Raw genomic sequence first — 23,215 nt, forward strand, 5'->3', positions numbered from 1 at the left:
CTTAACGAGAACATTAGCAAACATAATCTAATTTAAATGTGTCCGCTCTGAGAATTACATATTTCATTCTAATATACAGAACTTCGAGGTCAGAACGTTTCATTCTCTTATTTTGAAAGGAAACATGCGTCAATGTTCACGGTCTCTAGACGCAGCACGCCCCGGCTGCTCCTTTGCGCTCATTGGTTGTCCTGCTCACCAACGTCATTGGGTTCCCCCCTTTCGTCGCCTCCTCAGGTCAGTTTGCGCCTGCGCACTGCTGCCTCAACGCCACAGTGTCGAGCTAAACCTACGACCTGAAAGCCGTGGAGGAGCATCCCCCTCCTGTGAGCGTCACTTCTCATGTACGTACAGTCTTATATTGTCTTCTCCAAAATGTCGACATACACATTCGACAATGTTCTTCTGTACGCCACTTTTTGCACATCATTTCAATGTGTTTGAATTGTTCTGGGGTTAGAACTGAGTGGTAATTCTCCTCTTCTCATGGCGCGTTGCCTTTTGGAAACCTCAGTCGTGTAGAGTTGTTTTGATGTGCATTTGGTTTCACTTGCAGCTATGACCGTAGGTTAACTTCTCCCTGTTCGGTCCCCTGCAAATGGCTCCACAGTCCGGCTCTAATCAGACCCAAGCCAGCGCTAAACGTTACAGGAAACGTCAGCCTGTCGCTGTGTTTATTCAGTGCTGCTTCCTACCTCAGCTGTCAAGTGTCTCAAGCCACCGGGCAGCGTTTTTGTAGAATCTGAAGCTATAGTCAGCACCGGGAAAGTTTAACAAATGTTTCATTCACGTTTGTAACTTTTCCTAGCTTAATTCATTGACGACGGATTGAGGCTGCCCTGTATGAAGACGCTGCAAACCAAACGCCATTCAGTAATGGGGCAAATTAAGGTGACATCGCTTATTGACAAAGCTAACATACTGAGTAAAATGTGACACGAAATCTTTAGCTACTGTATCGAGACACACTTATAATCGGCAGCTATTTCATCCACCAAGCACGCTGTTTCTGTTTTTAACTTTACATTTAAAAAAAAAACACACATTTAAGTTCCAACAACTACTAGCAGGTTGTAGTGAGTCCTGTTCAAAAAGAGTAATAAGACTTCATTGAAGTACTGCTGGATATGCCGCTTTGTAGAAGAGCTGGACTCGATTCACACTAACTATTAAGTCGCGGGTTGTCAGATAAACACATTTGCTCATAAGCAGTTCATCATAAAATTGGCAAATCTTTAAGTGAAGTTTGGCGTGGAGTTCTGTACGACCGTCAAAGAGCAGCAGGTGCACAAGCAGAAAGTAACAAATACATGCGTCTAGATAAAATAGTTAATTATATTATACACAGTTAGCAACTGCACACCATTCAACTAGGAGATAAATATATATAAGTGTATACTAAATATATATTTTAAATAATAAACTGTTTAAAAACAAGTATCCTAAACCCATTTAAACAGTCGTGATTTCTGCATCAATCACAAACCTTTAAATCTGCATTCATGCTAGTCATTTCATTAACCTCCAGACCCTAAATAGCCAATTGCCAGTTAGGTACAGGCCAACTTGACAAACCACGAGGCTCTTGTTAGGCTTGATTTAGACTGTATTGGTTCGTGTTATCTTGGAGAGCACATGGAGAGAAACTTCCCCCCTCCCTGGTGCATCCATCAGTCATTTCACCCTGGCTCTGTAGTGTTGGCACAGTTGCTTTGCTGTGTATGTTTGTGGCTGCCAGTGACAATGTGCTTATCTATTGTTGTTCCCCCTTTCTGGACATTGTCTTCCACTCTGACCTTGAAAGATGACAAATGTGCTTCTCTATGCTAAATATATGGTTGCGGTAGAAAAGCGACATGAGATGAATGTGGGGGTACAATGAAACAAGATTTAACTTGATAGGTCAAGAGGTGGTACTGATGTTAAACAGACTGCTATGGTGCCCTTTTCAACCTCTGTATGACTTCTCCGTGCAGTTATTGAGTGCAAGTGGCTTTACTGGGAAGTGCATTATAATACTTTCATGGTAGATGTAGTGGATAAGGTGCACCACATTGCTTTAATGATAATGGAGTAAAGTGCTGCAGTTTTTTTTTTTCTGTCTCCAGAAATCCAGCTTGTCCTCTGAACACAGATATAGTGTTGCTTACTTGGGAATGTTCCCTACGGCGAGTAGATTATATCTATAAGTGCAGTTCGCTCAGTTGTTCCTGTGGCCAGCTTCAGCTGAGATTCTGCACCTCACTTATCTGCCATCAGCCACTTCTGCTTGTCACACATCTATTGCAGCATGTGATTTGAGGTCGTGCAGTCTAGCTATTGCTCTCTTGCACTGCGTTACAGCTCAGTACTCAAACTGACGAAAACAGTTTTTACTGTTGTTATTAGATGAGGTGAGTTTTTGACTTTCAACAACAGACAAACACTTTTATGACAAAGTCCAGTCTTGTTTGGCTTCGTAGTTCGTTCTTCTAGAATAGGCTGTTGGTTCATTACAGTCTTGATTTTATTGTCATAACTTCAGTCTAATCAGTAATGGACTTAATATTAATATTATACTCCACAAGTTAAAAAGATATCATCATTTTGCACATTTAGGTGTGAAGAGTCATCAGCGCTGACTTTGAGATGTTAGACTGTAGCGTCTGAATTCAATTCAATTCAGTCAGTCCCTCTAAAGACTAGCTAACAGCTGTTTGCAGATATTATGCTGATGACAGCAGTTTGAACACAAACTTCTGAATTACTGAGCAGACATAGCATTTCTTAGCTGAAGCATCTGCTGCTGTATTAGACAACATTTACTTTTGAAATTACACATACTGTAATGATGATGTGCTTGTAAGTGGTGAAGATTTTTTTTATTAATTTTCACTCAACTGTTTTGCACTTGTAGTCCTAACAAAAAATACATACATACACTGTCATATTTTGGTTTGCTTTGCATTTGCCAATGAAAATAAATCCATGCACATATATGGAGAGATGTGAATAATGTATATATAATATGTTCCACTTGTGTTCTGATCGCCTAAGATGCATTATAAAACTAAGTTTAAACAGAGTATCAGTTTCCAAAGATACTAAATATGTCAAGGTAAAAAATGTATTTACAGCATCATACTATCAGACAGTGTGCAATAGGATTATATCAAGTTTAAAGCCACTTCCAGGGGAAATCAAATGCTCCAGACAAGGAGCCAGGACAAATGGGAAATATATAGATATATTCATGTTTCTGACACAACCCAGTAGACACAATAAAGAGGAGACATAACAACTCTTGAACCACTCTCAAGCAACATATATTTTTTGCATATTGATCATAAAACCAGGGTGACGGGAACAGATGAACCACGATAACTAAGCATAAACAGCAGCTCACTCACATCTTGCTCAACTGATGATTTTGTGGACAAGTGTGCTGAATATTTCCTAAGGGTGGGAGAGGCTCAAGTTGCATAACGGCCCTGGCTTCCATGTGTGAATCATGCTAAATGCAGTGTACACTGAAGATGAGGGGAGAGCTCAGGAAGGGTTTGTGCCTCATGCTGCTCAGATAAATGCAACAAGCAGAGATCCTCTGCACCAAATCTGTTAAGCTTTTCACCATCACCTATCATCATAGAAGCACCTCCCTCTGTGCACATGACCTTGGAAGGTAGTGTGTGGGAGGGGGGCACGTTGTTGCTGTATGTTGAGGAGGGAGCGGTGGGTGTGTAGTGGGAACTTCCATTGCTGCTAATAGATGTAGAAATACTGCCGTCTATGCGGCCTAAGGAGAGGAACACTGATTTCCTTTGTTCCCCTGTGTGTGTATGCGTATATCTGTGTGAACACAGTGTCACTGTGGCCAAAACGGGACACATCAGAGCAAATGTCGTGACTGAGCAGCAGGTGATTGTACCGCTGCCATCCATCCTCAGCAGGGCATCATGACTCAGTGACGCTGTGTTTACAAGGTAGGCATAGAATGAACAGCATGTCTGCAGCAGTTGTGGTGCTTTTTGTGCATCTACACTGTAAGTGTTCAGGTACAGTTGAGTTGAGTGTAGCCCACATGCATAGATGTGTTTAAGACAAACGACTAAAGTAATGTAGCTGAAGCTCCTTCTTGGTAGACATGGCATGAGGCACTTGCTCAACTTACCTCTTAGACCTCCAAATTTCAAACCTTTAGTGTTGCCAGTAAAAGTGGAAGCATTTGGTAACAACAGCAACTCACCCACAAAGTCGGAATCATTATCCTCTTGATAAACGAAGCTACCAGCTACACAAAGCTAATAATTTAAGAAATCAATGAGTCTTACTAACTTTATGTGACTGTGTTGACCCTGCTAGGGATAAATATGTTTAGTGCTGTGACGCAATAAAAATAAAAGCCAAGGAATTAATTACAGTAGATGCTCAAAATGGACTTCAAAGTTCACGCCCTTATCTCTGTAGTGACTAAAATCCCCATTGGCATTGATTACTGCCATTAGTCTTTCGGAGTAATTCTCCACAGGTTTTTCACACTTGATTTTGAGCAGTTGATTGTATTCTTCCAGACAGTGTTTGGAGTTCTGCCCAAAGAGTTTGTTTTTTGTCCCAGCAGACTAGAGAATCTTTTTTCTTGTGCTCTCCAAGCAGGCTATAGCCTGCATTTTACTTAGTGTTATCTGTCTGTCTGTCTGTGTTATGTGTCCTTCATAAAGAGTGGATTGATGGAGTGATGCTGAGAGGGCTGCCAAGCCAACAGGTTCTTCTATCAATGCAGAGGACTTAAAGCCTTAAGCTAAGTTAGACCAAGGTCGTTCTTATCCTGTTACTCAGTTTGGAAGAATCGTGGTGTTTCAAACCTCTTCATTTCACAATTACAGGGGCCATTGTGCTCCTGGAAACACTCTTGCAATAGTTTTATACATTTGTCCTGATCTATTGCACACTATAATTTCGTTCCAGAGGTCTACAGAGAGTTTGTTGGACTTCACGTTTGGTTTTTGACCTGACATTCAATGTGAAATGGGAGATCTTCTAAGCACAGGTGTTTATCTTCCTAAATTGCATGTGTCACAGTTGGACTTGAACTGCTATTCATCAAGATAATCAACACGAAATAGAGTATGTATCAAAGCAGAAACGTTATGAAATCATTATTCATCACTAAATAACACACAAAGTTTTAAAAAAGTATTACTAAAGTGAGTTTCACATTCAGACTTACCGTTATTGTAATCTGTGTCGTCAGGAAATGTGGCTGTGGTTTGTTCAGATTTTTTGACAGTCATCAAACAACTCAGTAGCTGTTGCTAAATTGTAATTCATATGGTGCTTAATCCCACCCACTTGAACCCAGATAGAGGAACACAATGAAAACACAGGTCTTTAATGTTACATAACCTAGACTTTTCGGCTTTTGACAGCACAAAGTATGCTCAAGTAGACACCTATTGCTCACTTGACTTGCTTCTTTAGCAAATTGAGAAAATATGTTTTCAAAAACTATTCATTATTTAAAAAAAAAAAGGAACATTGGTAGAGCTCAGAAAGTAGGGCATAAAAAACCTGGTTACCAGTAGAACCATAGGTGTATCTACAAAATGGAGTCATCAGCATAAAATTTTGGGATCAATATTTTATTGTTTTCCAAGGAAATACAAATAAAATTAGTCTGAATACATAATATAGCAAAAGACCAGGACATGCTGACATTGTCAGAGTTAGAAATAATGATTATAATGGAAATGATGACTGTGTTCTTAAGACTTTCCCTTCATCAAAAACAAAACACCTTTTGCAGCCTGACATACCTTAAGCATTCTAGCTGCCAATTTTGATTCCTCAAGGTCCTTCCACTCTGTACAAATCTCCTATTATACCACCTCCAAAGCAAGTATTGCATGAAGATGTGTTTTTCTTTTTTTTTAATGAGATCAACGACTGCTGTGGCTGAAGGACATTACTTTCCTCCAGAATGGCGTATACAGTAGTTGTTTCACAGTAATGTAGGACTTGTGTAAGTTCATGATTGTTTAGTGTAAACTTAATAAAGGTAATTATATATTATTTGTTAATATTATGATGGCTTCTCTTTTGGAGATATTTTAACATGTTACATATACAGTGTAAATCTATGTGCATATGTGTCTGTTTTTCTCATATGCCCTCCTCCTGTGTCTTTATGCGTGTGCGTGTGTGTGTGTGTGTTTGAATGTGTCACACCAGATCTTACTCACAAAATACGGCGTTATATAACCACTTCATCTTCAGAGCTGCAGCCCCAACATAGGGCTAAAGGCTCACAACCCTGTGTGTTGTGCGTGTGGGTCTGTGTATATGTACTTTATGTCTGTCTAGCTATAGGTTGTGTTAGGTGAGGGGTTGGGCTTAAAGGCTAGAGAATGCATTATGTGCATAATCATTATAAGTGTCGTCATAAAGATTAGACCATAGGGGTGTGTGTTTATGTTAATGCAGTGTGTGTGTGTGTGTGTGTGTGTGTGTGTGTGTGTGTGTGTGTGTGTGTGTGTGTGTGTGTGTGTGTGTGTGTGTGTGTTCAGTGAGACCAAATGGGGCTCTATGATAGAGGAGCTAAAGCAGATTAGCTCAAGGACTTGAGTGCAGGTGTGTGTGTGTGTGTGTGTGTGTGTGTGTGTGTGTGTGTGTGTGTGTGTGTGTGTGTGTGTGTGTGTGTGTGTGTGTGTGTGTGTGTGTGTGTGTGTGTTTGAAGGGCGGGCATCTGTTGCTGTTTTCTCCCTCATGAGGCCAGGTGAAAAGACCTGGGAAGTCTTGTGTGGGCTATGTGTGTGTGCTATGACTCAGTCATTTACTTCAAAGCAGACCAGTGTTTGGGTTACACAATACATGTACAAGAAGCCGACTGCTTCTTACCGTGGGGCATTGTTTGAAAAGATCAGATCTTTGTGATTTTCAGTCCATTTTTAGTTATTTGCATATCAATGCTAATTTCTGAATAAAAGAAACAGGATTTTTATCCTAGGCATTACTTGTTATTCGAGATGACAAGCAAACAAAGCAGTTTACAGCCTCACTATAACTGCAGTCAGGTTTAGAGAATTTCCTGTGTTATGAACCTAAATTACAATGGTGAACTTCAACATCCTGTTCTCTCTTCTGGCAAGCAACAGACTGTCCATATTTAATCAACTGAAATTAGGTATGTCTTCTTTTCTCTTCACAAAAGGCTTCCTCCTTCAGTCACACTCCTTTACTTTTCATCAACTGCAAATTGACATGCAGCACACCCATTACTGTAACAAGTGATTGCAGCTGACGCAAAAAGAAAGAAACAAAAAAGTGTCCTATCAGGAAGTTTTTACATGTTAGACCTGCTCTGCTCTCGTTACATACTTTAAAGCTGAACGTCTGCACTGATCAGCAACAACAGGAAATAACCATCCTTTTATTTTCACACCTAAACACTATATTTAACAAGGCCATATATGCACCGTTTCAGGTCAGTATTTATTTCTGGTGCTCTACCGAAATAGCTTTCCTTTTGAAGTTGACATAGTAACTCTTTCAAGTTAGTTAGTTTTAAAAAATATTCTCTCCTCAAAAACAAACTTTCTCTTCAAGATTTTGTTTCTGTGTGATTTCTTGGACATGCATTCAGCTCACAATGTATTACTTTGCCATTGTTTTACATAGACACCCATTATCAGTTAGGGTACGTCTATAAAATACAAAAAAAAGAATATTTTAGTCTATAAAACAGTAAGTATATGCCCATCAAAATTTCCTACAATTCATCTCAGTATCACCATAATAATTATAATAATTATATATAGAAATTAAATAAAGCCTTAACAAATATCCACACAAATGGTGTTGATAAGATCCTGCAAGTTATTTATAGCTGAGCTTTAGCTTATTAGTCTCCCTATATCCATCAGCGTAGAGTTGTGCACTCTAATAATCATCTATCCATCCATGGTCTGACATTCAGCCCTCTAATAGTAGCTGTCTACATCATAGTAGTATGTTTATTAATTTAACTTAACTAAAACACTACTACGAGGCTGCAGCCATTACGACATTATTGCACAGACTTCCTGTTGTCATTCCATGCCATATCAAAATGTCTGCTAAAGACAAAGACTTACACAGTAAAATCTTATGATGTTGAAACCAAACACCTCTTTCCTTCCAACATGTCCTGGTAGGAAACGCACTGTAGTGAGAGATAAAATAAAACAGTCAGTAGGAAGGACGAGTGGAACACATCTCCAGATGGTGCCAGGTTTAAACATTTTATCCTCTGCTGCATGGGAATCTATCTAGTACTTTAGTATATGAGCATCCTTATCAAGCTCGGTTCTCCTTGGTGTTTATCATTACTCTGCAAATTAGTAGGGGTGTCTTTGCTGGGGGTTAGGACATTTTGAAATATATATGTAGTTTTGAAGCAATTATGTGAACACTTGCGCAGGAATAACCTTTATGAAGATTTCCAGTCAAGATTTAGAGTACATCATAGCACAGAAACAGCATTGGTAAAGGTCACTAATGATCTTCTATTAGCATCACACAATGAGCTACTCTCTATACTCCTCTTGTTAGATCTTAGTGCTGCATTCGACATTATAGGTCACAACATTTTATTACACAGACTGGAACATGTCACTGGGCTTAAAGGAACAGCACTAGTCTGTATGGCTACATGACCCCTTGGGCAATATTATTACATTTACATTTATTAATTTTAGTTATTGGACACTTTTATCCAAAGCGACTTACAAGTGAGGTACAAAGCACGTAAATATCTAAACCAAGGAGACAAACTTTAAAGTGAAGTGCTTTAGAAAGAGCTGTTTCAGTTTACAACCTCAAGTAATACTGTGAGAAATCTTTGACCAGGATATCTCCTTTACATCATACATAAAGAGTTCTGACTGGAATCATCAATCAAGCTCCATCCTACATTAAAGACCTCATAGTATCATGTTCCTAGAGTTTCCAAATGTAGAATGGGACCTGCTGGGGGACCTCTACTGACAAACTGAGCTCCTCTCCTGTCTCCTTTATCCATCCAAATGCCACCATTGCATGTACTTTATGTCTTCTCTCTCCCGTAGTTGTGCTTCTCTTTGTCTCCCTCTCTCTCAGTATTTTTCTGCAGGTATCCTCAGCCTTGGAGCTGAATATTTTCAGAGTGCAGTTACTGGCCCTACTGACCAGCCCTACCAGTTTTGTTTTGTTTTTTTGCTTCTTGTAGTTTTTTGTTGTAGCAGCAAACAGGCCATTAATGCTACTTCGAACATAATATTACTTTTGTAGCATAAAGCCTGTCAACAAAGGTCTTACAACAAGAAATATTTTTGGGATACTGTAGTGAATTTGCAGGCCTCTGTATTAATATGCAGGAGACCACGAGGTGGCATGTGTGGGTGGTGAACGTTGTAAACATTAGGCATTAAGCTTGAAGCACTGCTGTGTCTAAAAACAGCCTCACTAAGCTGCTGGCATGGCTGTATTCTAGACTTCGGCTCCTGTTTAACTCTCACTTCCATTTGTCAATAAGATTGCACAGAATATTTTATTTGAATGTAAAAGATGATGCCAATGGTCATTTAGTCCTTCCTTTGTCCACAGATGTCTTGCATTTGTAAGTTTGCTTGATGTCAGCACCATCAGGGGATGGACGGCTCAGCAAAATCAGCAGCCAGTAATGACAGTGACAATGACAGCTGAAACCTCCAACTAGCACCCACGTCTCTGACCGCCCCTATGTTTCTGCACAGTGCTAAATACGCCATCAAAGCACTGTTGCTGAGCTAAAAGGAAGAGAGTAATTTCCAACATGGAGGACATAGCAGTAGACAACCTCATAGACTTCGACCTTCCCTCAGAAACCACTGCTCTTAGCATGAATTCTGGTCTCCAAGGCCATACAGACATTTTGTCCCCAGAGCCACCAGCCTCTATGAGCGTCCACCAGCAGCCCTTACTGCCGGAGCCCATGGTGCCAACCAAACCCAACTCTCACCATCACCACCAGCACCAAGAGGAGGGAGGCAGTGATAGCGATGCTACAGAGTCGGCAGACAGCGAGAACGACATGGACCCGCCCTCTCATACATGGGAGCTGAGGAGGTCATCATCTTCGTCTGCTCACAGTGGGGAGGATGCTGACCCTGAGACAGTAGAGAGGAGGCAGTTTATGAAGGCTTATGTGGAGAAGGTGTTTCATGGAACGTAAGAAAGTTTTTAGGGGTCCCAACACCAGCCAGGTGCTAGGAACCTAGTGTTTTTTTATTTATATTTAATAGTATTTAATTATTTTTTGTATCACATGTGGTGAAGCTACATGACAGCATTGTAATGTAACTAATTAGTACTTGCTGCTAGAGATTACCATGTTCGTCTGTGCTGAATGTACAGGTCATTTGCATAAATGTCAGTCAGAACTGTGGTAAAATCAGTATGATAAATAATCTGTTTACAGGATCTGTAAATTGAAGTTCTAATGAGTATGCAACATGTTTTCACAGGGAGGACTTTGACCAGGAAGAGAAGGCTCGTTTCGGAGAGCTCTGCAGTGGGGAGAATGGCAAAGGCAGAGAGTGGTTTGCTAAATATGTCAGCGCACAGGTGAATATGGCAAAGTTAGGAATTGGTATCTTGTCAGATGTCATGTGTGACCTTTTAGTGGGGGGAAACATAACATTGTAAATGAATAGGTCAAAGGATTACAGGTGCTTTATTACATAGTCCAGCAGTTTATAGAGAGTTGAGTCCAAAACCAAAACAATATAGCTGTCACAATTGCAAACAGCATTGTTTACAGAATTTCTTTCTTTTAACTTTCTCTGTCATATTGTGTTCACAGCGCTGCCACTCTAAATGTGTGAGTGAAGCCACCTTCTACAGACTGGTGCAGTCCTTTGCAGTTGTATTGTTTGAGTGAGTAGACTGCTGCAGGGGTTTTCCCCTCTTTAAATGTAACAGATAATACTGGTGATTATGTATAAACATGTTATTATCAGCAGTTCCCACAAAAAGAAATCTGTCAGTGCTTTCTGAAATAATTGACTGTAATAATGCATTTTAGTAGACTATTTTAATTCCAGAAGTGATGCCACAACAGGAATGTCTGAAAAGAGATGGTGTGTTTACAGGTGTTACCAGATGGACGACTACAGCCCGGCCAAAAACCTCATGACTATGTGCTTCACATATTACTACATCGGTACGATCTAATCAAACTCTCTAGACTTTTTACACTTGCTTTTCTTTTCAAACATGTCACAATTGCTAGTTTTGCTAGGCAAAATAAAAGGGTTCTGCAGCATAAGAAAGCCAGCTGTGTGTGTCTAGGTAAGTATGACTCCTCAATGCTGACACATACAGTGTTACCACCACAGGTCTGTCCTGTGGCTTCTCTTGCAGCAACACCACAAACACATATGCAGGGACTTTGTGGGGTTGCAAGAAGCTAGTGTTTGTGCTTGTGAAAGCAGGAAGCTCTGTATGATTAGTGTACCACTGTGGCAAAATACATTGTTTCAATATCTGTCTACAGTCACTCTGGAAGTAATTTTGTTCACATGTGATTAAAGCTGCACTACAGATACCTGTGTGTAGTAGTGGAGAGTCTCCTTGCAAACATGTAAACAGAAGTGTGTAAAACATAATTTTATTGATGTCATCTACACATAGAAATCACAATTTGACTTCCCTGCTCTCCTCTTATTCAGGGAAGTTCCAGCCATCTCCCTCAGAGTTGCTAGATCGTGGTGGTCCACCAGCCGGTCTCGACTCGTACCTCAACAAGGCCAACTCTTGGCTGTCCGGAAAGAAGGATGCAGCAGAGCGCCTCCTTAAAAACACATCCAAGACTGATGTCAAAGGCTTCTTTGGAGGCCTAGAGAGCAAGCTAAGGAGCTCAATGGCTGCTAAGACAGAGTGAGAAAAAAGCATCTCCTCCTATGGATTGTTTAACACTGGCAAAAGTGTTTTTAATTCCTCACCCTTCCCTTTCTCTTCCTTTACAACTGCGTTCTCATATTTAGAGATGAAGAGAGTCCAGCTGAGACAAAGCTCAGATCACCAGGTATAGTGTGCCAGAAATCAGTAAAGCAGCACTTTTTAAGGGCAATAGACAGTAGAAAATTTTAATTCTCCTGGTCTAGTGCTGTTTTTTTTTAAAACATGATTTAAACATGAATTTAGATGTACCACTGCCTGTCACGCTTTCTGTCCATCCACAGTTTCTGAGGAAAAGAAAGGAGAAAAGGTGTATCTGTACACACATCTGAAGCAGCAACCTATCTGGTAAGTTGAGGATCTAATATTTATCATCGTTGTGCATAATGAGACACTCTTATTGTCTTTAAAGCATTTTTACTGTCCATCAACACTATCTGCACATAGTAAGTAAGACTATTTAATAAAATCCATAATATTTCAAATGGATTAGACTTCATTACAGAAGCCTCTACCTCCAGTTGTGACATTAAGTGCTACAGGTCACTGTAGTAGAGAGTAAGCAGGGTAGTTTGTAGAGTACAGCTCAATGGTAACTGAGTGTATTTATGTAACTGCTCAGTTAATGAAGTGAGGCTTTGTTTTTGTTTTTTTTTGTTTGTTTTTGTTTTGTTGTTGTTGTTTTTGCTTTCTCATGTTTTCAAGGCTGAACAATGAAAATGGTAAAGCGCTGGTCAATGTGCTTCTTAACTGTATGCAGTGGAGACAGAAGCAGGGCCAATATGACAGTTATGTACAACAAGAATGTAACTCCTGAAAATCTACTTTTTGAGTATTAGATACATTCTAATACTCATTTAGGCTTATATAGAGGCACTAAAATGTTTATAGTCTTCTCCTTCACAGACAACTGCCACTTTACTCAGCTTGGATTACCAGTGATGGATAAAAAGTTTGTGTTGAGAAGGCTGGAGAGGGACTAAGAGTTCAATAAGCACTTTCTTTTATTTCTCTTGTCTAGCGAGTCAGTGTATCAAGGTTTTGTTCATATGCATACATTATACTTGTGGTATAAATGTATGACAATAAAGTTTTGCATCACTATTTGATAGGGATGTGTATTGGTGATACATGTATCATGATACAGGGGATTCAATTCAATACTGTATGTTGAAAATATTACAATACTGTAAACAAGGCTATATATTCTGTGTATATTTTTTTAAATCAAATTTCAGGAAACTGTCATAGTGTAAAGAAGACACCAAGACTGCCATCTAGCAGTCTAGGGTTAAAACACAACAGAAAATCAACCACTGTCTGCCGTTTATGTTTGCATGTAAATTATTATTTAATTAACTTAATTCAGTTTTTTTCAGAGTCGATACAGTATCACACAACACAATATTGCAAAACAACAGTATGATCTAATTAGCTAGAGTATTAAGACAATTTTTCACTCAATTATTACAGGAAAAAATCAGTAAATGTATTTCAATCATTACAATTAAATCATTTTCATAATTAAATTAGTCTGTTTTCACAATAATGATCAGTAGTAATGGTGAAATATTGTGCATATAAGTGCAAATAATAGGGCACAAATTTGCACTTCTTTTCTTTTGCTGAAAACAGTTTCTGGCTGCAGGAAACAGGATGAATTGAGAGCAAAGAAACACAGCAGAAAATGTCACTCAAAATAACAAAAATAATGATAAGTTGGTAAGAACTGAGGGGAACTGTTGAGTCAGTTGCTTATTCTGTGAGTTTATCACAACAAGTAACCTCCACACAGAAGTAGTAGTGAGAATCATTGTCAATAAACTGTTTAGTAGAATATCTGCTACCCAGCTCCTCTTAGCAGTTTTTTGTGGTCTTAAGTGAACTAGAGAAGTAGATCAGGCAGGAAACCTATAACCTTTCATCCATTCTTTCCGTCAGGCATACACTACGGTTTTGGAATGCTGCATTTTTTGATGCTGTCCATTGTGAGAGGACAAAAAGATCACCGACCACAAGGTGAGTCTGCACACATTTATCTGAGTTTACACAGATAAATAAAGCAATGAATGAACTGTTTATTTACACAATGTATGGCCAAACTGCATGTAGAGAAAATGGATCTTTTAAAAGATGCAGGAAGTGGTGTGTGTTTTCCTGTGTGTGAAATAATAATAATAATAATAATAAAAAATAAAGGTTGAAGATCTGGTACTGACATACTACTGGCTTCAGCAGAGACAAAACTCAGTGTGCTTCTGCCTTAACCACCACTGCTGCCATTCTCCTGATGTGCCACACTGTCTCTTCTCCTCTTTTCTCTTTTGTTATTCTCCCTCTTTCTGCATGTTGACTTAAACCCTTTGTCTCCTTGTGCCTTGCTGCCGGGCAGGGGGACGCAGGATCAAGAGAAAGATGAGAGGTCTGTCCTTCTATATGTCCACTGCCCTTACAGCATCTGGTGCCATCATGGTGGTCCAGACTAACTCTGAAGGGCGCAGAAAGCTAGCTGAAAAGCTGATTTCTGTGACTAGGCAGAAATCCTTATGTGACACACTTGAACAATTGTGTGTTTAGCATTTCCCTGTTCTGGTCAGAGTCTGAACATAAAGAGCTGTATTTTGAATTTCCACCTGTAGCCCAAACAGCTACAGTGCTAGCTAGCTGCCTGGGTTATAGTATAAAAATAGCAATACATCAAGGTGTATTCATGACGTATAAATTCAGGATCACTTAAAATGTATTAGCATTGGCATATTGTTTATGGAATTTGAACTCTAACTCGTTAGCAGATTTTGTAGTCATAACGTTTTGGTTAAAATATGCTTCAAAACATTTCTTATTGTGGAGAGATACTTGACGTGAAGTCAGACTCTGTGAAGCAAAGTGGCTTAAACTCATATTTTATTCACAACAAAACATAGAAAGCATATCAGCTGTTTATAAGCATTTTGCAATGTTTTAACTAGAATTAATTCATAAACTGATTAGTTTTACAAATTAAAAATTGGTAAGGTCATACTGCACCTTTTCAGTTGAAGTGATCACAAAATGCAAAATGGACATTTGAAAGCAGAAAACAAATACATTGAAAGCTGCAATACAATAATCTAATTATAAATATAACAAGGCTAAAGCCTTAACATTAATGTAGCAATTTAAAATGTAGTCATTATTTTAAGATTATGTTTTTTTATTGTGTTTAACTTTGAGTTTATTAAAGCATCAATTAAAAACTAATTTGATTAATGAATTTATATAGTGGCTTTTAAAATGTGTCAGCGTAATAGTTGATACTGAAGGATAAAAAGCTGCAGGAGATACTGTATTGAGAGATGTGATGGACAAACATTCACTAACTGAGAGCCGCTTGGTTTTTAGCTCTGCTGTAAAGGCTGAGGCTCAAGGTGTGGAAGTGGCCCTGGGACGGTTTTACTGCTTGTCAGATGCACTTTAGTGAGAAGTCATGGAATTGTGGTAAATAATCCCAGAATGAATGACTAAAGTCCGGTGAAGCTGATTCCTCAACTGTGAAGCTGATGTGTCCAGTAAATAGATTTAATCTGCTCAAACATAGCAAAATATCACTAGAATATAAAAAAAAAAAAAAGTTAAAATTGGATTATTGTGATTGTGTAATGTTCAAAGTGTACAGTATTGTGTTGCTTTACTTTGACTTGACTAGTTTGATACTTGTTTCTGCGCTTTTCAAAACTTTCTTCATCTGGCTTCTGTTGGCATGTTGTTGTTGTTGTTGCCTAATAAGTATTTTGCTTCACCCAGGTATTCTGTTGTGTAGCTATTAAAATTATTTTTGTGCCTACGTCAGATTATCAAATGTATCACACCCACTTAATATCCACTATGTGCAAAGAGACCTTGTATAATGTCTGGAATGGTATTTATATTTAGAATTTAGAGCAAGAGACAGTGGTAACAGACCCACTGCAGCCTCAAGTGTCTACAAGTGTTGTCAGTCTTTTCATAGCTCACTGCATGTTCTCACCATTAATCTACTTACATGTGTTCTCATTTTTGCATGCCTGTATTTTATGTCTACTGCAGCAGACTGATTGCAAGGATATGTTGTACATGCCATAAATAGACGCATCCATCTAAAACAATTGAGCATGGCATTTTCTGGTGTTCTACTCTATGTATTTTGTCAGTTTTAGTTTTACAACACAGACTTTTTTTTTTATCACGTTTTAAATATTAAGAGATGTATCGATTGCCATCTTTTTAGCCGATTACAATTTCAGATCTTTTGAAATAGCATAGAGCCTGAAGCATGGCTAAGAATGATGGCTTTGAGCAGGGAAGCAAAGTGGGCAAACAGCGAGGAGCAAAGAGGCTACCCACTCCATCTCACTCTGGTGCGCACTGTGAACCATTATTCTTGTAAATGCGACTGGCCCAGAATCATTTATCTCAGATTGATTTGCCTGTCATTAGTCGCAGCCAGTGATGCTTAAAAACGACCCTTTCCCGATTCTCAGCTGATTTATTGGTACATCTCTAGTGAATATATTGGCAGTTTCCTATTTACATATCCAGCAGACACAGAGCAAAGTTAGCTTTCATATACCATGTTATAATCATTTTTTGTCCACCTCATGAATGTAAGTGCAGTCTTAGCTCCGTTTTGGCCTTCACTAACTCAAATATTTGACTTTTTAGCTGCTAAATTAATCAAAGAGCCCATATTATGCTTCTTTTGTGCTGAAAAATTGTATATCATAGTGAGTGGCAAGTTTAAAAATGTGTGCGGACAGGATCTTTCAAAAACCACCATTTTTGAGGTGCTTATGCCCACCCACCTCTTTCCTGACCCATCAGTGACACAACGAATAAAGAATAAAAAATTTGGAGAAGAAGAAAACATGGATGCACGACGATTTACAAAGACACAGAGATCCTGTGGTAGCAGCAGACACAGCTGAGCGTCCCTAAGTTAGAATGGTATCAGATAAACATACTACTTTACCACCATCTAATCTCCTACTGTCATAAAAATAGTTTTACATAGTAGTAAAAGTTCTACACAATGTCTCTAGGACATCCTGACTGTCCTGCTGTGTAATTAGCACAAATATTTCTCCTGCTTTAGAGTTTGAGAGAAGCTAATGTTATGTGGCCACGTTCAACAAGCTAACCCAGTAAACAAACAAGAAAAAACAAACTTTGAATGAGACCCAGGTTTAGGTCACAAACAGTCAGAATCAGTCCATCTTTGAGTTTCAGGCTTGAAATTAATCCAGCATCCACAGACTGGTCAGAACTTCTCTCTCTCACACACAAACACAGCTTTTAAGCTTTGTCCACTTCAGTGAGAACTGCTCCAAAAACAAATCAATCCAGAGTTTGTTGATCCTCGGAGGATTGGAGCAAGAAGCGACTTCAGTGAGCACTGATAAAACATTATTGTGAGTGTGGATTCTACAAAATAGGATCATTTATGAAGGAGTGCACTTGTAACATACTTTGCGTGTCTACATGCACCATTATGTATGTGCAAAAATAACCCAAAAAACATTTTGTATAATATGGACATTTGATTTGGTTTTGAGAAGATAGTGGTCAGTGAGTTTATTATTGTTGCTGCTGGAACTTATATTAATGACAGCGGAGTATAGCATTTCTGCAAATTGCCAGATGGCATCACATAAGTAGGAGAGAATTTGCGTATTAAAATGTATTAGATGCAGTATGGAAGGAATCCTGTTTATTTCCAACCTGTTGTCCATTAAATGTTTTTTAATAAAAAAAAATATTTATAATAAAAGGCTGATGACCTATACATATTTTTGTAGCGAGGCTACCTATGTTTTAATAATTTTAGATTACCGTAACCGTAATTCCACTACAGGCAATCCATAGATGTCTGCACATGTATATGTGCATCTGTTTTCAAAACTCTTCAGTGCAGCCAAGTTCTTGTTCATACCTGTCATGAGGGATATGTAGCAAAAATGAAAGTAAATAAAGTATGCAGTACATCCTCTCTGTTTTGACAGGCCTCGTGACTTTAGTGGTGTTGGTGAATTCACACTTGGAAACATTTAGCAGGCTACCAAATATTTAGTTGACATTAATACACAGTGTAATACGCTGTACTTTTCATCGGCTTCTTGAAAGTAATGATTCTTTGCAATCATTTGTTTTATTGATTTATTCTTGCTGATGGCTGCTTCATATCTCTTGCTTTTTGATATTGTTTTATGTGTAATGCAGTCTGTGTGCATCCCATTACAAAATGAACAGTTACAGGGATGGATGTCATGGTCTGTTAAAGGCACTTCAAGTAGCCAAGTAGCTGTTTTTAACCTCGGACAGCTCACAAACTTTTCAAAACTTAAGTATCCCATTGCCCTGCATTTTTAGGCTGTTTATGAAACCAGTGCTACTGTGGTATTCCTACTAAATGTCAACATGACATTGATAGGTGATGTTTTGACACCCACCCCTGGCTTGTTTCTCTAGAAAAGCTGAAGGTCAAATAGAGACTTTGGAATTAATGCCTCACTGTCTGTGCTGCAGGGAGAAGTGGTGTCATATGACCCAGGAGGAGAGAGATGACAGCTCCAAAATCGATGAGAACATTGCCTTCGGCCAGCTGGGGTAAGCAAGATGCAGAGTGTCATCTATGTACTAATACAATGGAATAGGCCATACAGACGCTGTAGTTATGTCTTTTATACCGATATTAGCCTCATAACAACAATATTTTTATTGGTCTTACAGTGTGTGTCACCAGAAACATACACCTATATATAGGCTCCCACATTAAGTGTGGAAACATGACACCAAGTTTATTTTTACTCTACAAGTCTATTTAACCTGGCCTCCATATTAAAATATTTCACTAAAAGATTAAACCAAAGTATTTCTACAGAAAATTGAGAATAAAGTAAGCACAGTTCAAACAAAATATCCAGCATCCAAGGCTCAACTGAGGTTCACACAAGACTCTACCTGCTGCTTACACTGTGTTTCTGGTGTATTTACTTAAAATAGTAATAATAATATTGGTGAAAAAAGTAAGAAAATACTAGGTACTGTACATTAAATACCTCAATCATTCCACCTTTATCTCCAACCAGAAGGTTTGACATATTTAGGTGTGTTTATTGGGGGCGGCATTAGCTCAGGTGGTAGAGCAGTCGTCGAACCCCAAGGTGAATGGTTTGATTCCCTCTTCCTCCTGGCGTCTTGCTGAGGTGTCCTTGGACAAGAGACCCGAAACACCGTAGTAGCGCCGATATTTACAGTTTGGCAGCTGTCCAACCACATTGAGTAGAAATACATGGTAGAAATAGTTATTGTTCAAAATGGCTATCATTGCTGGAAGCTGTTTTTTTTTTTATATCTCTATAGACATACGGAGGTCCATCTGCAAACATCAGTAGTTTGCAACTCAGTCAACTATTACATTTCTTTAGCATAAGGTTAGAAATAGGTTATTATTGAACTATAATCATGCACTCTGGTAGCGCGGCTTATTAATTTTCTCTTCAAAGATTTATGGAAGTAATAAGTAGATTTTATGTGAGTGTCAGCTTAAGTTCATCATATGATTATATCAACATTTGAGATAGTGAGGCTTTAGAATTTGTTGCCTTTTAATGTCTGCAAGGGGGGGATGGACATCCAATCCAATCAAATCCAAATGTCACCTTGGACACAGTGGGTGACATTAATTAATCAATTCACTTTTGGTGGCCAAATGTCAGAGGTCAAGGTCGTAGTGACCTCATGTTCATCCAATTCTTGTTGTGAATGTAATGTCTCAGGAACACCTTGAAGAAATTTCTTCAAATCAGGCACAAATTGTCACATAGGAACAAAGATTAACTAGATTTTATCAATCACTAAAATCTAGACTTTTAATCAAAGGTCATGTTCACTGTCACCTCATGTATGTCCCATTCTCATCAATGATGTTTCTCAAAAATGCGAGGACGCGATTCATTATATCTGGGACAAACATCATGCATAAACTTATTAGAAAATAAGTCTAGGCAGAGATGCGTGTAAACTAAAACATCACTGGTTACCAGGTGTATACAACTACAGTGTGGTACTTCTAGTTCTACCCTATGACCTGCATTGTCTAATTTTTGTATGTATATATTTACTGTTTTAGCTTTTGTCGTTCTGTGTTAGAATGTATAAATTATAAGCTGATGTTTTGTGAATAATTTGAATAGTTTCCCATTACACTGAGATTAAATTGGTATTTTGTGTATTTTCAGTACATTTACCCATAACATGCTGGCATTTGGGCTCAGTAAGAAACTGTGCAATGACTTCCTGAAGAAGCAGGCAGTCATTGGGAACCTAAATGAAGGTAAAGCTTAATTCCCCATAAAACACTGAAACTATCTCTACTATAACCCATTCAATTTGGTATTTGTAGATGTACAGTCAGGGTCACTTCACAGTAATTTATAATTTAAAGTAGATATTTTTATTATAGCAGTGAATTATTGCTTGCATTTGCAGTTCCTATCAGGTTTTTACAGTTTTATTGTGAGTTTCCACTTATTGTTTAGCTACCTCCACTGCAGATTTACTGGTTTGGTTTATTCTCACTACACACATAGTATTATTCTCACAGCAGAAGTATATATACTTCCACTGTACACTACTTGTCTAACCAATAAATATTTTCATATGTTCAACTACAAAGATGATGTCAATTTTAACATCCTCAAGGCAGCTTTAAAACAAATACATGTCTTTTATTCCTTTGCAGAACAGTACAAGTTGCTGAGTGACCACATAGAGAAAATGGCGGCGGAGTGAGTTTGTGGTCGACTGATGGTACACAAACTTCAGCAATTTCTTTTTTTTTTTTACCTCGTAATACTCTCTGTTGTTGCATTTGTGTGGTGTCCTGCTGGAAAACAGCATAACCTACTGCACTGAGCAGTGCCATAACTGTAGCAAACCCTGTTTATCTAACGTGGTGGTGGTCCTCTGCACCCTGCTCTTTATCAGCAATAATGCATCGTCATCAGCTCTGTGCATTATCTTACAAAAACTAAAAGCAAACGTGAAACCATCGAGTATAAAATCTATACCATTTCAGTATGCCATCAGACACTTTGGATTTATACATTATAGTATACTTTGAGCCATGACACGACTCATAGTATTTTAGCAGTTCTTGCTAAAAATGCTTGTTTGCTTCTTGCCCACACTTTAGGCGATAAAACTAATACCACTCTCACATATGTATGTTAAAAATGAAGCTTCACCAAGGAAGCTGTCTTATCATGAAGCCTGGCGAAAACTTGTCACGTTTAACGGTACATTAAACAACATATAACATGTTCATTAGTGAGCTTTAGAGGTCTTGGCAATTCAAGATTTTATGTTTTCACTGGCTAACTCATCTGCAGCTTTATGCTGTGGCTTCATGTGAAACAACTGCTTTCTGAAGATATGATACTACCTATTTCAGTCTCATTTTTGCATAGATACAATCAAGCGGTATTCATTTTAAAATGTTTGAAATTTGAATCTGTATTATACCCCCGGGCTCGTCTTTTGCCCTTGGGTAGGTCTTTATCCTAATCCTGATTCCCTGACTAAACACTAATGCAGAGGCTGCAAAGATCTCTCTTACCAGCTAGAGGTATACTAAGCAGTTATTCCTCTTCTGTTGCATGCATGCATTTCACTTGTATATCTATCTGGCATGTGGAAACAATATCAAGCAAATGTTAAAAAACTATGTCAGTTGCTCTTTGGTAACATTCCTTAATTGCATTACTCCAACTTACCACTGTGGGGTAGCATTGTATCTTCATTTAAAGCACTCTTCAAGGGGAGATTCCCAAGTCCAGAAATCCCTACTAGCTGTTTTTAGAATATCTCAATGTGCACTTTTTAAATAGTGAAATATAGGTATTTGTATTTGAATGCCGTTTGACAAGTTAATTCCAAATTCAGATGATTGAACTGTTTTAATCTATTGTGTTGAAGAAGGATTTTGTAAATACTATACATATTTCTCTGTATGTTGTAACAGATCACATGTTGTTGTGATTGTGAACTGTGGGCCTTTAATTGCAAATGTTTAAATAATAGATGTAGATTAGACTAGTTCATGTGAACATGAAGAGCCTAAATGTTGAACTGTAATTGTTCCCCCATACTTCCCACCTCTGTTTACTGAGGTTATTCAGTGTTTGCATATGGTGTTGTGCAACAGTCTGCAATGTAAATGTACATCATTCCTTTTCAGCAGCAGCGTAATCATCCAGATCACATGGAAAGCATTGTCTCTACCAAATTAACATTGTTTTAACTGACTGTTCCTTTAACTGACTGTTCCATCTCTCCCCTGTTCCTTTGCATGCGCTTCATGTACATTTCTTAAGATTGGAAACATACTGTTAGACCAGGTGCAGAATGTTTAACCACCCTCTATTCCCTAACATTGTGTCCTGATGGGATCTTCCCTCTGACCATGTTGGAACTTTTTACAACCCTCTGGGTTAGATAAAGTATTGACCTACATATTGTAATTGTTAGCTCACGATGAGCTGGATTTGCCTTTTCACATATGTTCTGTTTAGATTTCTCACACACTCTCTTAACATTCATCTGGATGAAAAGACCATTTTAACCACACTGATTTTGTGTGACAAATCAAGCATCACGTAAAGTTTATCATTCAAAGGGTACATTAAGTTTTTGTTTGTAATCAGAAGTCCTAACATGAATATACACTGAAAGGCTGTTACCTCACTGTAGCTATGGCATAACTGTTGATAGATTAACACTGAATTTTATGGACTTCGGATAAAATGCAAAAGCCACAGTTGACAGTGAAACTATCATTGTCTGTCATTTTCCTGCCACTGAAATAGTGCTAGTGGCGTTATCAATCGCAATCAATCAGTACTGACATTTTTAAAAATGGTCTAGACTGAAAAACTAGGTTGTTATAAGTCAAGCACACTGTGTTAACTTTCTGTGGCCTGGTTTATCTGCTCTCGCTGTGCGTTACTGTGGGGATTTCCAAGATGGTGCGGAGCAGAATATGATGACATGGTAACACGCACTTATGTCGCCTGGCTATCTACTGACAGCTACTTCCGCATTTGGAAATGAAGGGTCATCTGCTACGTCGTGCAAAATTCAGCCTGTATGTTACAGTGTCAGCTAGCATATGTCTAAGAGAGATGTTTCTATGCTGTGCTTACATTTGCATGAACATGTAATGTTGAATCCAGTTGGTGAAGCTGTAATAAATTTATTTTTGATGTTT

General features: G+C 38.5%; 1 protein-coding gene across 3 annotated transcripts; it reads left to right on the forward strand.

Annotated features, from left to right (window-relative positions):
- The first annotated feature begins 263 nt into the window (after positions 1 to 263).
- Positions 264 to 23,215, forward strand: kiaa0513 (KIAA0513 ortholog). 3 transcript variants are annotated; one of them, XM_026365508.1, is made up of 12 exons: positions 264 to 344; positions 9,598 to 10,200; positions 10,497 to 10,596; positions 10,835 to 10,908; positions 11,124 to 11,194; positions 11,703 to 11,910; positions 12,018 to 12,058; positions 12,216 to 12,279; positions 13,873 to 13,950; positions 18,472 to 18,552; positions 20,187 to 20,281; positions 20,690 to 23,215. In XM_026365508.1, exons 2-12 carry the CDS (start codon positions 9,806 to 9,808, stop codon positions 20,737 to 20,739), a joined length of 1,257 nt encoding a protein of 418 aa, XP_026221293.1. In that variant the 5' UTR covers positions 264 to 344; positions 9,598 to 9,805; the 3' UTR covers positions 20,740 to 23,215. The 3 variants fall into 3 exon arrangements, with proteins under 3 accessions (XP_026221293.1, XP_026221295.1, XP_026221294.1); XM_026365509.1 differs by lacking the exon at positions 264 to 344 and adding an exon at positions 7,376 to 7,459; XM_026365510.2 differs by lacking the exons at positions 18,472 to 18,552; positions 20,187 to 20,281; positions 20,690 to 23,215 and adding an exon at positions 14,324 to 14,857.

Source organism: Anabas testudineus, chromosome 6 (genome assembly GCF_900324465.2).
Source record: "Anabas testudineus chromosome 6, fAnaTes1.2, whole genome shotgun sequence".
Lineage (NCBI taxonomy): Eukaryota > Metazoa > Chordata > Actinopteri > Anabantiformes > Anabantidae > Anabas > Anabas testudineus.

Excerpts from the sequence above, each read along its gene's own strand:
- kiaa0513 (XM_026365508.1), top strand. The coding sequence starts at position 9,806 with ATGGAGGACATAGCAGTAGACAACCTCATAGACTTCGACCTTCCCTCA. Across the intron at positions 11,195-11,702 it reads CTTCACATATTACTACATCG|GGAAGTTCCAGCCATCTCCC; the intron begins GTACGATCTAAT and ends CCTCTTATTCAG. Across the intron at positions 12,059-12,215 it reads GACAAAGCTCAGATCACCAG|TTTCTGAGGAAAAGAAAGGA; the intron begins GTATAGTGTGCC and ends GTCCATCCACAG.